Here is a 14,992-nt window from a genome sequence, read left to right on the forward strand (position 1 = left end):
TTTTTATTTGATTTTAAAATTTCTTTTGGTCTTGATTAACCTATAAATTCCTTTTTTGTCAATCAAGTTGATTTTTCTAGAAACTTTTTTTTGCAACATTAAATAAAAACTCAATCAAATTTCTAGCAAGCAAAAGAAGTGAGACCGCCAACTAATTTAATAACTTTTCATTAATAATTTTTAAATTAATAAGGGTTATATATTATTTATAATTATAATTTTTAGTTAATAAGGATTCAAAATTCAAAAAGTTTGTGGTCCAAAAAAGGCCTCCAAAACAAAATTGTGCCAACTTACCCCGGCCCAGGGTATAGTTACAAATGTTACAAAATTAGTAAAAAAAAAAAAAAACAACACAAAAATCATATAATTTCTATGCGCATGCGCCTGCAGCCCTGATGCGACACTGAAAGATTATAAACATATGTTCAGCCGACTCTTCTCACGCTTACAACTGTATTGTATAAAATATTATCGTCAAAAAAACTCGATGAGGAAATTTGCAAAAAAGATGGTTAGAGACTACTTTGGCTTGTGGGAAAGAATGTTATTGTCATATAGAAGCGGTTGTCATATAGAGGCGATTGTCATATAGAGGCGATTGTCATATAGAGGTGATTATTATTATGGTATCAATGAAAAGATTTAAACGCAGTCAAAATGACAGAGTTTAAATCTTTCCATTGATATCAAATCATTTCAAATTTCTGTTGATGATAACCACGCTACAATTTTTAACTTTTATCAATGTTATTAAATCCTACTTTAAAAAAGGCTACTTTTTATTTACTGAAGATGAATATGAAAGCATTAAACTAAGAAATCAACTTAAAAAATTTAAACCAAAAATTTAAATCATACAATTTTCCTTTGATCAATGTATTTTCGACAAATTCTTTAAAATTTCCAGAAAAGTCTTTTCAAATCCAACCTATATGGAATCTATTTTTTTTTTTTATATATTAGAAAAGCAAACAAATAAATCCTAAGTGCTAACTACGTCATAGCTGCGTCATGCTGCAAATTTGGGCTGACATAAACGCACAGCTACAAAATCACATTTAACTCAACATTAAAAACTTTAACTGAAGCAAACTCAGGTCCGTTTAAAAATTATCCATCTTAAGAATACGCTAACAGGACTTTAAATCAAGGTAAAATAATACCGGTATACAATACCGGTATAAATTGTTGTATGGCGACTCATTGACAAGCAGCTTCTGCATTAGAAACAAAAGTTTAAAGTGATTTTAAAAGTAGGGTTAAAAACCTTTATTGTAGGAGAAATTAGAGATTTTACTTTTGCCTTCTTGATAAATCTTAGGCCCGTTATTTTTACCGAACCTTAGAATAACGTTACTGCAAAACTCTCTTCTCAGAGGCTTGATGATTCCCTCCTTTAGGAAAAGTAACATCACAAATTTTTAACATTGAATTATAGGGATGTTTTATAATTTTACAATATAAATATATTTCCTGTGATAAATATCAGAATATTCTGATAAAAAATTGTACTATTCTAAGTAAAAACGTAAAAAAATCCCCCATTCCTTACCCCACCCTCAACTTTTAATCGATTTTTGTGTTTATATTACTTTTTTAAAATACGAGCATTGTTTAGTAATATTGTTTTAATCAGAAAAAAGTTTGATTCGTTTCAAATAAAAAATAAAGTTCGTTTCTTTCCGTTCTTCCACTCTCATTGGGTGCATTTAATCTTATTGAGTTTGTAGTTGGGTACAATTTTCCGTTTGACTTATCGAAGCAATCCAAAAAATGCTTAGGGAAAAAGTTTTTAAAATTCATGTAATTTCTTCAGCGTTAAGGTTTCTTAAATTTTTCTTTTGTAGACTCCTTGTTTTGTAGAGCCAGATAATGTACTGCGGTTTTTTTATATACTATTTTTATATCATCCTGATGGATGTAAATATAGATTAATTATAATCCATTGGAATATTTGAAGACCGAGCTCAAAAAGTACTTAAACCACGAATAAATCTTTTCTAGTTAAGAAACAATTTCCACCCGTAAAAGTTGACGATTTTTAAAACGGCAACTTTTACGGAAACGGCAAATAAATTACTAACCAAAATGTTTAATAATTTTAAATATTTTTCCATTTAATCATAATTTTAGTATATACGAAAATTCAAATACTAGTCCAAGCAGCTAATAAACTTATATTTAACTATCTTATGATCTACGTGAAAACAACAAAAAGTTATCGGAGTTGTATTTTGATTTACTTAAAGTTAGTCCGGATATAAGACCCCTTTTCCAATTCTTTGAAAGATTGCTTTATGAAATCCAGAGCTAATTGCTCACGGACGATGTTTTGAATTTTGAAGTTTTTAGTTTATTGTTTGTTTTTTGAACGCGCTTTGAAAGTTTTTTTGAAAATATTGACATTTTAACTTTAAGCTAAATAAGAAATAAAAAAGACATGTCGTTTGACAACGTTGTATAAGTTCGCGCGCTTAAGATAAATTTGATTAAAAAACGCATTCAAATGACGTACGAATGACGTACGAAGACAAGATTATAAAAGGAAATAACATTAGATTGGATTTCAACTTTCGGCTCCGCTCTCACTAGAATCATAATCAACTAAAAGCATCGATTCTTTAGTACATAAAGTTGAAAAGGGTTTTGAAAAACTCATGAGATTTCTATCATCAGGATTTTCGGGTAATGTACTTTCTGTTGTAATAGAACAAGTTACAACTTGGAGAGGATCGCAAGAAGTTAATGCTTCATTTATAAAACCCTCCGAGCGTCTTTCATCAACAAAAGCTGTTGTTGCTTCATTACAAGAAGACGATCGAAGATCTGACACCGTTTTCGAAAGATCCGACGGAGTTCCCAGAGGAGCCAATAGTGTATTTGGAACATTTTGTTTGTTATCGTTGCTTTCATATTCCGATTGTTTTGACTCAGATTTTGTCTTTAGTTTCACTCCATACTGATTAAAAGTGGACTTTACCTTGTGGTGTTTATTGACGGAGTTACGAGCGAGTGATTTTGCAAGTTGAACTTTAACATCTTGATTGGGCGAATCAAATATGGAAGATTGTTTTATCGTTCTCCTTTTATGTTTGTAGAGGAGGTCTGGTCGCATGGCAACTAAAAGTTAAATCCGTTTTATAGAGAAAATAAACTTACATACATATAATAAATATATAAACTATATATAATATGTAAAATGTACATATTTAAAAAAGAAACAGAAAGTTACAGCAACAAACCTTCACCGAAGTTTACTCGCTTTGCTTTTTCAATATCTTCTTCAGATTCCTTGACAAGCGTCAAATCTTCCGGAAGATTGGATTTCAGTTTGAAAGCACTCGATTCTGCCTATTGTAAACAGAAATGTTATAAAGTAAATTAGGAGACTAAACTAATTAGGAAACTAAAATAAAAGTAAATGTTTTAGTGTAATAGAGAAAATATCTTTACATGTTTAAATTAAAATTATTTAACACGAAATTTATACCAATCAAATATTAAATTACTTCGTTCTGAAGAATTTCTTTTTTCTCATTTCGAAACTTTTCTCTCAATAATTGATTAATTCCAAAATCATCACTCCAATCTTCCCTTAGCTCTTCTAACCTTGTTAAAGTAGGAGCGACTTTTTTAGCTTTCAGACTGTCAGTAGATTCGTGTTCAAGTTTAAACATTGCATCTGACATAAGTTTTTGTTTCATTCCTCGTTCTGTTCAAAAGAAATTCAAATATATAATACATTTTATATATATACATATAAAGAAAAATAAAACTAATTACACCATGTGTGCGAAACGAAAAATACGTTATGTAAAAACGCGGATTTCTTAAATATACTTCCTAAAATAACTGACCCATAGACTGTACATTTCCAGCCGCTTCAGTATCCCATCTTTCTTCTTTTCTGCGGCATCCACTCAGTAATAAATAATCACAGTTCTAAATTTAAAAAAATGACAAAGACGAATTTAATTAGGTAAGAAGCATTAAGAAATTTATACGTATGAAAATAATATGCATGTGTAATAATATTCTAATTTATAACAAGTAAAATTTATTATTTACAAAAATACAAAACAAATTGAATTTACCTTAGGGTCAGTTTGTATTTCAAAATGTTGATCGCATAAATGGCATTTCATCCGAAACTTGTAGATAGGCGTGGTGTAATAATAACCCATCTTGCGTTTCTGTGCATTGTATCGAACCCCTGAAAAAATAACATTAGAAAAACACATAAATTTAAATAGAATTTAAAAAGAAATTTACAGAAAAACGAAGCAACATAAAAACAAAAAAAACATAGAAATATCAAAAGTACCCATCCCGATGTGTTTACCACATCCCAGGCACCAAATGTTAAATGGCATTTCAAACCTAAGAAAAAAATATAAATAATTCAACAAATCCGTTATGTAAAAATAAGCTGTTAACTACAAAATTCGTTTTCAAAATGTCAAATCTTTATGATGAAATGTTGCTGAGGATCTACTTTAGCCATTTTTTATTGCCAAACTAATCTTCATGGGAGAAGAATTTCAACAACCTCTTCACCAAATCGTCACACAACTTAACAACCATAAAAATTTTGCATTAAAACTTAAATCGTTTTGAAAGCACTCTTTTATTAAAAGCGCATTGAGACCATTATTGTCCACTCACATAGAGAACCTTGATTGCTTCTTGTTTTGAAAAATCCCCAAATATTGTTCAGAAAAGTACTTGACAATTAGTAGAAAAAGGCTGCTGTATCCTATTAAGCTAGTCATCTTCTAACTTACACGTTAGGAAAAAATTAAAATAAAGGAGAGTACACACAGTGAATCATTTTTACTGATTCTCACCAAAAATTGTAAATAACAACATAATTAAAATAACTTTAAAAACAATTAAAATAAGGATGATTAATTATTACCGAATTATAAGAATGCCTTCGTGCAATTTTCTTGCTCGTTCTCTTAATGCATGAGTTCCAAGGAATTTGTTGAGCCCACCCTAATAATAATTGCTAGCTGTTTATATTAACAGAGATGATTTTATTTTGGAAAAGAAATAAAAGAGGATATAAGTAATGTCACACTAGATAAAAGAACAAAAGAAATAATAAATAAAGGATAAAAAGATAATCAAGTCATTTAAAATTGTGACACTTAATACATCTTTGAAGGGTAATAGTATGGCAGAAGAAATAAAAACACACCTTTGAAGGATCATAGTCAGGGGGGTAATATTTGTTTACTCCCTTTCGTTCACCCTGGAAAAAAACAATATAAAAATATTTACGCCTGCATTAAACTGAAATATATGTAAAAAACAAAAGATGTCAATAAGTTAAAGGTGTTTTTAAAAGTATAAACTTATATTCACACATAAAAATTACCATTTTCTATTTTCTGGTGCAAATTCTTATAATCTTAGTTTTATTAGGTAGCTAAAAAAAAAAAGACTTTAATATATTGCTTAATGATAAATTGTAACATTTCTATTAATTTATTGTTAAGCAATGTAAAAATACAAAAAATCTTATTGAATTAATAGAGGAAAGTAATCAAGTAACAAAAAAAATTAAAGTTAAGTATTTTTAGATATAAAAAAAAAAAAGGTGATATAAATAGATAATTACATAATTGATAATTAAATTTTTTCTAAATTTTTTAAAATTAATTCAATTAATTTAAATTAATTCAAAAAGGAAAGTAATCACTTCAAAAAAGAGAAAATAATTTTTTTTTTCTAATAAAAAGACCAAATTTACAAATGCAAATTTATGAAACAATAATTCTTATAGAAACTTATTAGTTCCGTGTAAATTTGACATGAATATCTTTTCTTTTTGTGTGATTTGCTAGACATCACCCAAAATGTTAAAGAGCAAGTAAGACTATCAAGTAAAGAAAAAAAATTATAGATTATTAATTATAATTCATAAAATTAAATCAATTTTCTAAAAAGAACAAAGAAAAATAATTTTGAATTTAATACTTTTATAAAAATATTTGCAAAGTAAAAATCAAAATTTTGATTAGCAAAATCCTTGAAAAATGTTTGATTAAAGAAAAGAAGTATACAGAAAAAAAAAGGAAAATATATAATTTTTCAGAAAACAATTTGTTATAGATTTTGTGATGAATAAAAATGTACTAAAAAAGTAATTTCATTTGAAAAAAATAATTTAATAAATTCTTTAAAATACCTACTCACAAAATACTTCAATCACTTTTGATTAAAAAGTGTAACGTCTTAAACATATTATTTTTGTTTTAGCATAAGATGTAAAAAATAAAAACCATAACAAATCAGCACATAAAAATATTAAGCAAGCCAAAAGGTTCCAACAGTAATTTTGAATAATTTTGATAACTATAATAAATCTATTCATTATGTAAATATTTATAGCCTATTTCATTTAAGAACAATTACAAAATATATAAAAATTAAAATAAACTAGTGTAAATAGATTTTGAAAATAATTTTATAATTTTTAAACAAAAAATCTATTTAAAAAATACTCCTAATAAATCAATCAGAATGTTTACAATTAAAAATTTTTTAAAAAATTTTCTTTTTTTATGTTAATAACCTCTAACCCAATCTACAACATGATTGAGCGGTTTGCCTTCTTCATAACGCTTTAAATTTTCCAAGAATATCTCTATGACCTGTAAATAAAAAAAATATTGTAATCTGTCCAAGGTACTGTTCAAACGGAAGAAAAAAGTATTCTACAGTAAATCTAAAACTTAACATACTTCTGTGGTCATTGCCAGACCAGCAACATGAGGAGTAATTGTAACATTTGATATGTCCCAAAGTTTACTGTTGGGTGGCAATGGCTCTTTTTCAAAAACATCTAGTATTGCACTACTGATCCATTTTTTTTCTATTGCTTCAATAATATCTAATTCAGTCAAAACATTGCCTCGACCAACATTAATAAAAACAGACTGACGTTCAGTGCAATTTTTTAAAATAGAATTTGAGAGAATTCCAGTTGTTTGAGGTGTCTTGGGAAGGACATTAACAATGTAATCAGACTTTTGCAAGTATATTGGAAGTGAAGAGGATGTAAAGAGTTCATCTATGTTTTCAATTTTGTCTTCTCTCTCTTTAGATACCATACCATATACAGTCATTCCAAAGCTCTTACAATGTTTTGCTATTTCACAACCAATTTCTCCAGCTCCAAGGATAGAGACTGACAATTGAGATAAAAGACGATAAGGAGCACTACTTATGATTATCTTTGACTGGGACCTAATAAAAAATCAAAAATAGCTAATTACTCTTCGTACTAAAATACATTTAAAACTATTTCACAAAACGTTTTATATAAAATTCAAAAAAGGGAAACTTTAAAGATTTTTTGCAACTATATTTTTACAAAAAAGATTTATGATTTAAAGAGATTTATGTTAAAAAAAAGATTTATGTTAAAAAGATATATATTTACAAAAAAGATTTATGATTTTTTACCAAATTCTTTTCTTTTGTTGATCATAAAGGAAGTGAGTTTTTCTTTCGCTGTTAACAATATGAGCAATTACATACTCTGACAAATGCTGCCCAAACTTCCCACCAAATCGAGTGTACTGGAATGTGGGAATATTATTTTTATTAAAAATGGGAGTCAAAACATCAACACCTACAAAAAAAAAAAAAACAAGCAAAGGGATATGTTTTTGTAGCATTCAACCTCATTAATAAATAACAACAAAGACAATTTTAAAAACTTTTAGTCAAAGTGAATAACAAGAGAGCAGTTTTAAACAAAAAAAAAAATTCAAAAAAGATAACAGTACCTGCCCATATACCTTGAACCCACTTAATTTTCTTGATATCATTCACAATTGGAATTATTAAGTAAGGATCAACTAGCAACACTTCACTCTGTTCAATTTCTTTTAGTAATGCATCATTTTCTAAGTGTAAAAAATACAACTATGTTCTAATCACTTTACAAGGTAATAAAAAAAAAGTTAAAAAAATAAATAAATTTAAATGCAACTTAAAAAAATATTATAAAGTTACAACAAATGGTTAAATGTGCAGTAATAAGATTGGAAAAAAAAAAAAAAAAAAAAAAAACATTAATTAAAAAAGTTGATTTAACTACAAAAGTTAAATTTAATCAAATAAAAGTTGATTTAATTACAAAGTTGAAAGTAAACTACAGAAGAAAAGATTAAAGTTTTAGAAGTTGCATATTAAGTTGTACCTTCTTTAGTAAGGGTTTCCAATTTTGATGAAATGCTATCACCATAACCGCTGTATTTTATCTCACGAATGTTGTAATCTGGAAGATTTTTTGTGAGCATTTCAGTAAAATTAAAAAGTGGGTGAGCTAGAACAGCAATTGATTTTTTCATTCTTAAAAATAAATCATCCAATCCAAATATGTAAAATGGTGAACTTCCAACAGAAGATATATCAAAACCAATATTCAATCAAGACTGGAACTCTGGTTTGATGGGCAATTTGGGTGATGCGTACTATTAAAATATATTTATACTAGGATAGAATACCGATATGCTTTGTATAAAGTCTACCATTTTGAAAAAACAAACTAATAGCCTCAAAATATTCAAATTATTTACTATTTATTACTATTATTTTTATTATTATTATTTACATTATATATACTTATTATTTATTACATTTTTTATTTCTCATAATTAAAACTGAGACTTTGTTTCTAATTTAAAAATTATTATTAAAAAAAGTAGTTCAAAATATTAGTAATGTAATAGTTATATTAATATTTATACTATAATAATGAAAAAATCTTTTAGCATTTAGTAAAATTTTAATAAATATAAAATTTCAAACCATAATACCATTTCAACAATATATATATATATGTTTTTTTTTAAAAGTAGCTTTGCTGCTTATATTTACATGTGATCACAAATCTTTAAAGTTAACACTAACATAACTCCATGATTTTCTAAAAACTTATATTATTCTGTTAACAAGTACATGATGATGTTTTCACATCATATCCCCATGTGTTGCCCCAAAAACCTCCACAAAGAAATCCTCCTGGTCCTTGGGACAAAATCTCTGGAGAGAGTATCAAGTAATCAGGGACCAGATTTGAAAATGGTGACCTTGTCATAGGGGGAATTGTTGGAAATGACAACCGAAGTGCATATGTTCGTATACTTTCAGCACTTTGTGAAGTAAGAAAAAGGATCAAACGATTTCTGTGTGGTAGTAGATATAATGCTGATAAATTTTCTTTTATAAAGTGACACTCACCTAAATTAACACAATAAATTAAAATAACACTACGAAATATTTATAAAGAAAAAAAGTGAAACATGAAGAAATTATTCAAAAAATCATAATTTTATGTGTATGCAGCTTATTTTAGTAGTATATTAGTAGAAGGATGGTTAGAATTATTGTTGCCACAGCAAGAAAAAAAGAAAGAGAAAAATACAAAAAATACATTATTATATTTACATACTATTTATATAGTATTTATGTATACAAAATTATTTTATATTTTGGATCGAATGTCAGAAAATACGAAGACTTTTTATTATGTTACTTTATTTTAATATTATAATTTATTACAATATATCATAATATAATATAATGTATTTGTTTGTTTCCTAAGTTTTTATCTTACCAATCTTCAATCCATTGGATGTAAAGTTGATTAGTTTTTTTAGTCCCATGCTTTTTGTACAGTCATCCGTTCCAAGTAAAATCATGTTATCTGATGTGGTATCAGACAAAGTTTTTAATTTTTTTATTAAAACAGGTGTGTCTGAGGTAGACTGAAACAAATTTGAAAGAAATATTGCAGAATTCAAAAGAACTGACATTTCTTCATTATTTTCATTATCACCTAAAATCAAAAATAATTAATAAATAAATAGTACCTAAATAATTTTAAATAGTTAAAAAAATAAATAGTTAAAATGTAAATGTAAAAAAAATTATAAAATGCACATAAAAAAAAAGTCTACATATGGAAATATGAAATGGTTTTTCCGCTATTCTTCTAGCAGGACCATAGCTAGAGATGTTTCGTTCATTAGCACCAACACCTTTACAGTATTGCCATGTCTCATTGTGTAAACATAAAAACCATGGTAACTCTGAATAAAAATATAAGATAAGCTAACTAAAATGAAAAGTTTAAAAAATTATTTAAAAAAAAAGTAATTATTATACAAGGCTGCATAAATTATTCTAACAGGCTGCATAAATTATTATAACAGGCTGCATAAAGAAAAATCATATTAACATTATTTATGCTAAATATGTTTAACAATTTTCAAATTCCATTAAACTATTATGTAACCTTGGTCAGTGCTTTGAACTTTAAATCCATCAATGTGAATCAGTTTTTGTTGCCAAATCACCGGATCAATAATTGGTTCTGTGATTTTTATGCAAAGGATGTTTATTGTAAAGATGTGGACTTCATTTTCGCTGATTTCAATTTTCATTTCTGATTTATGCATTGGAAATTTCTGTTGAATGACATAAATTCCTCGACCACCTGTAAAAATGTTTTTTTAAACCTTTAATGTAAACTAATGTAAATAAAGTGATAAATTTTTGATCAAATTAATTAAAAAAACAAAAAAAAAACAAACTAAACAAACTGCATTAAAATAAAACCATTAAAAGATGCAGGATTGAATATAACAAAATGAAAACTGCCAAAATTTCTTCTTTTTCCCACACTTGTGTATTTCATTTTGCCATACACTTGTGTGCAGCTTTCATCGGAACATTCCGAAGCTAAAAGTAAAAACAGAAAGTTGAAAAAATGTTAACAAAAATTATACTTTCCCATCAAATCACATTTTTTTCTTTTATTATGTCATATATATTATTGTTTCATAAAACTTTTTTTTACAATCTTACATGATCTTAAGTTAAAATCTCATTAATCATCTATGTAATCTTAAAAGTTCCAAGTGATCTATTAATATAATCTTACAAGATCTTATATTACAACCTCATTCAATATGAAATTGTGCAGTCAACTTGAATTTCAATTCTATAAACACTTTTATGTTTATAGAATTAAAATTCAGTGACGATAAAAGTTAAAACAAATACTTTGCTGAAATCTCTCATAGTTATCAACTGCCTGTGTGGCAAATAATCTTATTTGAAAGTCATTGGTCACACCACCATCATTAGCTTTTTTTGTATCCCACCACCAGTGGTCTTTTCCTTCAGAAAACAAAACAAGAAATGTTCTGAACTCAAAATATATAAAGTAAAAAGAAAAAAAAAAAGCTTGCTCTTGAAATCTATTATTAATTAGAAATAGTTAAATACAAAAATTTCAACCTTGAAACTCATTGTAAGTTACATTAATATTGTTTGCTTTTAAGAGACGAAACATTCTTCGGGAGAAATAGGGATGCACTGTTTTGTCATCAGCTCCTATCCGTATCATCACAGAAAGGCCCTAAAATTATAGACAATTTATGAAAAATTTATGAATCTCAGTTATACAGTTATAAAAGAAAAAGATTTTATCTATTTTTATATCTTTTTATTTTTTGTATATTATATATTTAGATATTATTTTTAATTCATTTTTTTCGTAAATCAAATAAACTAATTAAAGGTAAACATTGTAAATAGTTTTAAAAAAAAAAATTTATACCTTTAAATTTGAAGCATGTTTATCTGCATGATTTTCATTGATGCATGCTTCTTGTATAAACTTAATTGCAGGGTCAATATAACTTATTGAAACATCAAAATGATAAAAAAGATTTGAATCACCATAATCTTCTTTACTCAACCATCCGGCTCCAGAAATAACAGCTAATGCAAGATCTGGGTTATGAACTGATAGCTGCCTAAAATCAATATAATATTATAATTAATACAATTAAACTTAACTAAGTGCTATAAATATGAAACATTTTAAAATAGATATGTTAAGTGTGAAATATTTAGTATTTACAAATAATAATATTATATATGTTATATACACAAAGCATATAAACTTTACAGCTACTTTTAAAGAAAAAAAAATCAGATTACCAAGCACCATGGCCACCCATGGAATGACCAGCAAACACAATTAGATCTGAGTTTGCACATTTAGAAAAATAACCCATTGATTTGGAAGAAAGCAGAGAAAGTTCTTTTACAGCTGTTAAAGCTGTAAGTTCTCCAGGACCTTCCCAGTTGTGAGCACCATGACGAGTTGGTGCAAGTAGCCATAATTTATCTACACCAAATAGGAATTTACCATTTTTCATATATTTGTAGCTGTCAGCTTGATTCTGTGCAGAGACACCTAAAATGTAATTGAAATACTCATTTATCATTAATTTTTTCATAACAAATAATAATAATTTACTTATAAGTGTAACCAAAGAAACATTAAAAAGCAATATGATAATTATGATGCAAAACTGGAGGTTTCTTTAGGCTTTATGAGCTTAATGCTAAATTCTGCTGGGAAGACTCAAGGACCATCCCAAGACTATTTTGTTTTTAATCATTGAAATGTTGATATTACTATTGATTTTTACAAACTGTACTACTAAAATACATGCTGTTATTGAGCAGCAAAAAATTCCAGCAAAAAGATATCAAACTTTTTAATAAATGATACTATAGAAACTAAAAATTGCAATTGGAAGGAGATCATTTTTGAACTGTTAAAAATAACCAACAATGGCAGCACAAACAACATAAAAATGAAATTTAAAAATCCTGTAAAGTCATAAATCAAGAATCATTTAAAGTCAGGCCAAATGTGTTAAATTTTAACCTGTCAATTTATAGATATACCAGGTAATTATTACAACTGTTAGAAGGCTGGATTAGCTGGAAGAATTCAAAGCTTTCTATTAGTTTTTTTGTACTGACTTCTATTATTGCATCTTTTTTTTTTTTTTTTTTTTTTTAATTGTCAACTTTTTTCTTCATTCTATACTAAACACTAAATTAAAGAACTCAAGATTTAACGGTGGCAAATTTTAATTGTTTACAGTCATAAACTTAAGGTTAACATGGAAATATTGAGTATTTCGTTAATATTTATAAAAGTAACTGTCCTAATACCACCGAAATCAGATGAGCCTTTGTGAAGTAAGAAAAAGGATCAAACGATTTCTGTGTGGTAGTAGATATTATGCTGATAAATTTTCATTTATAAAGTGACACTCACCTAAATTAACACAATGAATGAAATGAAATAAAAGAGTGAAAAAAAAAAAAACACATGATAAACAAAAATACTAACTTTCATAATTTGTGCAAGGTGCAGCTTTGAACTATTTAAGTAATCTGTTTTTGTTAATATTTCATCTACAACTTTTTTTTCTGAGAAAAGTCAACACTTCTAAAGATTTTGAATTTAGAACAAAGATCAGAATATTTTGGCAAAGTCATTACCTGTGCCATGCAGTGTTAGTAGAACTGGACATTTCTCTAACAAACATGGAGAGAGAGGTTGTATTGCAGCTGCATGCTGAACTGATCCATCATGATCAATAAATGTAAACAAAAAAGACTGGTTTACTTCACGACATCGTAAACTTAACTTCATTTCCTCCTCTTTCCCATCACTGACTTTAAAAAGAAGGACAATTTTAAATGCATCCTTTTTACAACTTGCATGCATCTTGCTAGTTGAATATGAAAGCTTTATAACAGTATTGCTAAATTGACCAGGATAAAACTCTTGATTGCCAAATAATTCTGCAGATAAATCACTCAAATCAAAGCTAGTTGCAGTCAAGCTTCTAATGAAAAGATTTTTTACAGGATTCATGTTGGAAACCAAAATAGAAACATAAGAAGAAAATAAATTTCCTGCAACAAGATCAGGTGAAAACTTTACACTGTGAAATACAAGGCTGCGTTGTTTTAGGATTTTCAAGCTACATTTCACTACTGCATTAACTTTAGCACGGACATGAACTTTTATGACATGGTTACCCATAGGCAAAAATAATGGATGCCTAAAAAATGTTTTCATATTTAATTAATTTACATTTACACTACAATTTTGAAATTTTTATTAGTTAAAAACAGCATCATTCTTACCAATATTCCTGGCGATGATAAACATCACCATTTACTACAATATCATTGATATAAAACACACTAACACCCAAACATTGGGCTTGAACATCACTATCTTTAGTTAAAAAGAAATCGTTCACAAGAAAACCCTTCCATTCAGTTACTGCCATAGATTGTAAAGATGAAATTAAGTTATTCCAGTCAACTTCAACATTAAGATGAATTACACCATTTTGAGGCAAAACTTGCATCCACTTTAAAATCCCTTTACTAGCCAGTTCTGAATAGACATGGAATGTGCTATCCCATCGATGATCAATGGCTATATCTTTACCATGATCTACCGCAGGATTTCCATCAAACTCAGGTTTTCCAATTTGAAAAGGACCTAAAAAATACCATCTTTCTGACATTGTTAAAGTTTGTTTATTTTTAACTTGTTTAAGTGCATAAGAGGCTTTCATTACCTGTTTTTCCTTAGTAAATATACTGTGAAGAAAAATCCAAATGGGCTGTTTATTCTTAATGTTTTTATCCTTAACGAATTTAAGTGCACAAACAACAGCATGTTCTGATGATTTGTGCTTTTCTAACCATAGTAAAAAAGATATTTCAACTGACTGACAATTAAATTTATTTCCTTCCAAAGCATTAATATATTCTTCCATAAATACATTTTCAGCTATTTCAGAAGAGCATGAAGAAACCAATAGAAACAGGATCACAACATAGAAAGTCATACTTAAATCTCTAAACAATTTAAACAAAAAATGTTTCATTTACATAATTTCATAAATTTATTTAAACTATTACAAATGAAGATAAATATTAAGCTATATTTAACTTAAAATTTAAACATCAATTTATAATTTTAAATAGCTTTTAAAAAAAAATGCTAAACTTAAAACTATTGCTTACATACTTTTACATGTTTTTGACTTTTACTTCATTTTAAAGT

At 27.2% G+C, this 14,992-nt stretch overlaps 3 protein-coding genes across 6 annotated transcripts; all 3 read right to left on the minus strand.

Moving 5' to 3' along the window:
* Positions 1 to 1,836: 1,836 nt before the first annotated feature.
* On the minus strand, positions 1,837 to 5,454 carry LOC149894836 (coiled-coil domain-containing protein 130 homolog). The gene is made up of 9 exons (XM_090076680.1): positions 5,387 to 5,454; positions 5,207 to 5,260; positions 4,922 to 5,001; positions 4,328 to 4,383; positions 4,098 to 4,216; positions 3,861 to 3,945; positions 3,513 to 3,715; positions 3,246 to 3,354; positions 1,837 to 3,123 (listed from the first exon to the last, which is right to left on the minus strand). Exons 1-9 carry the CDS (start codon positions 5,387 to 5,389, stop codon positions 2,570 to 2,572), a joined length of 1,263 nt encoding a protein of 420 aa, XP_089932806.1. The 5' UTR covers positions 5,390 to 5,454; the 3' UTR covers positions 1,837 to 2,569.
* Positions 5,455 to 6,563: 1,109 nt separating this feature from the next.
* On the minus strand, positions 6,564 to 8,407 carry LOC149894837 (uncharacterized). Its single transcript, XM_090099027.1, has 5 exons — positions 8,222 to 8,407; positions 7,806 to 7,925; positions 7,480 to 7,648; positions 6,756 to 7,260; positions 6,564 to 6,665 (listed from the first exon to the last, which is right to left on the minus strand). Exons 1-5 carry the CDS (start codon positions 8,370 to 8,372, stop codon positions 6,579 to 6,581), a joined length of 1,032 nt encoding a protein of 343 aa, XP_089955153.1. The 5' UTR covers positions 8,373 to 8,407; the 3' UTR covers positions 6,564 to 6,578.
* LOC145192565 (uncharacterized) lies at positions 8,222 to 14,937 on the minus strand. 4 transcript variants are annotated; one of them, XM_090098997.1, is made up of 12 exons: positions 14,056 to 14,937; positions 13,402 to 13,970; positions 12,037 to 12,295; positions 11,651 to 11,849; positions 11,329 to 11,449; positions 11,092 to 11,208; positions 10,645 to 10,767; positions 10,322 to 10,522; positions 9,984 to 10,115; positions 9,641 to 9,862; positions 8,999 to 9,264; positions 8,222 to 8,495 (listed from the first exon to the last, which is right to left on the minus strand). In XM_090098997.1, exons 1-12 carry the CDS (start codon positions 14,811 to 14,813, stop codon positions 8,451 to 8,453), a joined length of 3,012 nt encoding a protein of 1,003 aa, XP_089955123.1. In that variant the 5' UTR covers positions 14,814 to 14,937; the 3' UTR covers positions 8,222 to 8,450. The 4 variants fall into 4 exon arrangements, with proteins under 4 accessions (XP_089955123.1, XP_089955136.1, XP_089955145.1 ...); XM_090099010.1 differs by lacking the exon at positions 8,222 to 8,495 and having other exon boundaries at positions 8,947 to 9,264; positions 14,056 to 14,436; positions 14,502 to 14,871; XM_090099019.1 differs by lacking the exon at positions 8,222 to 8,495 and having other exon boundaries at positions 8,947 to 9,264; positions 14,056 to 14,422; positions 14,502 to 14,786.
* Between the last annotated feature and the right edge of the window lie 55 nt (positions 14,938 to 14,992).

The sequence above is a fragment of the Hydra viridissima genome, unplaced genomic scaffold, assembly GCF_058129835.1.
Source record: "Hydra viridissima isolate aposymbiotic clone 2 unplaced genomic scaffold, HvirCarnegie_v1 scaffold_1, whole genome shotgun sequence".
Taxonomy (NCBI): domain Eukaryota; kingdom Metazoa; phylum Cnidaria; class Hydrozoa; order Anthoathecata; family Hydridae; genus Hydra; species Hydra viridissima.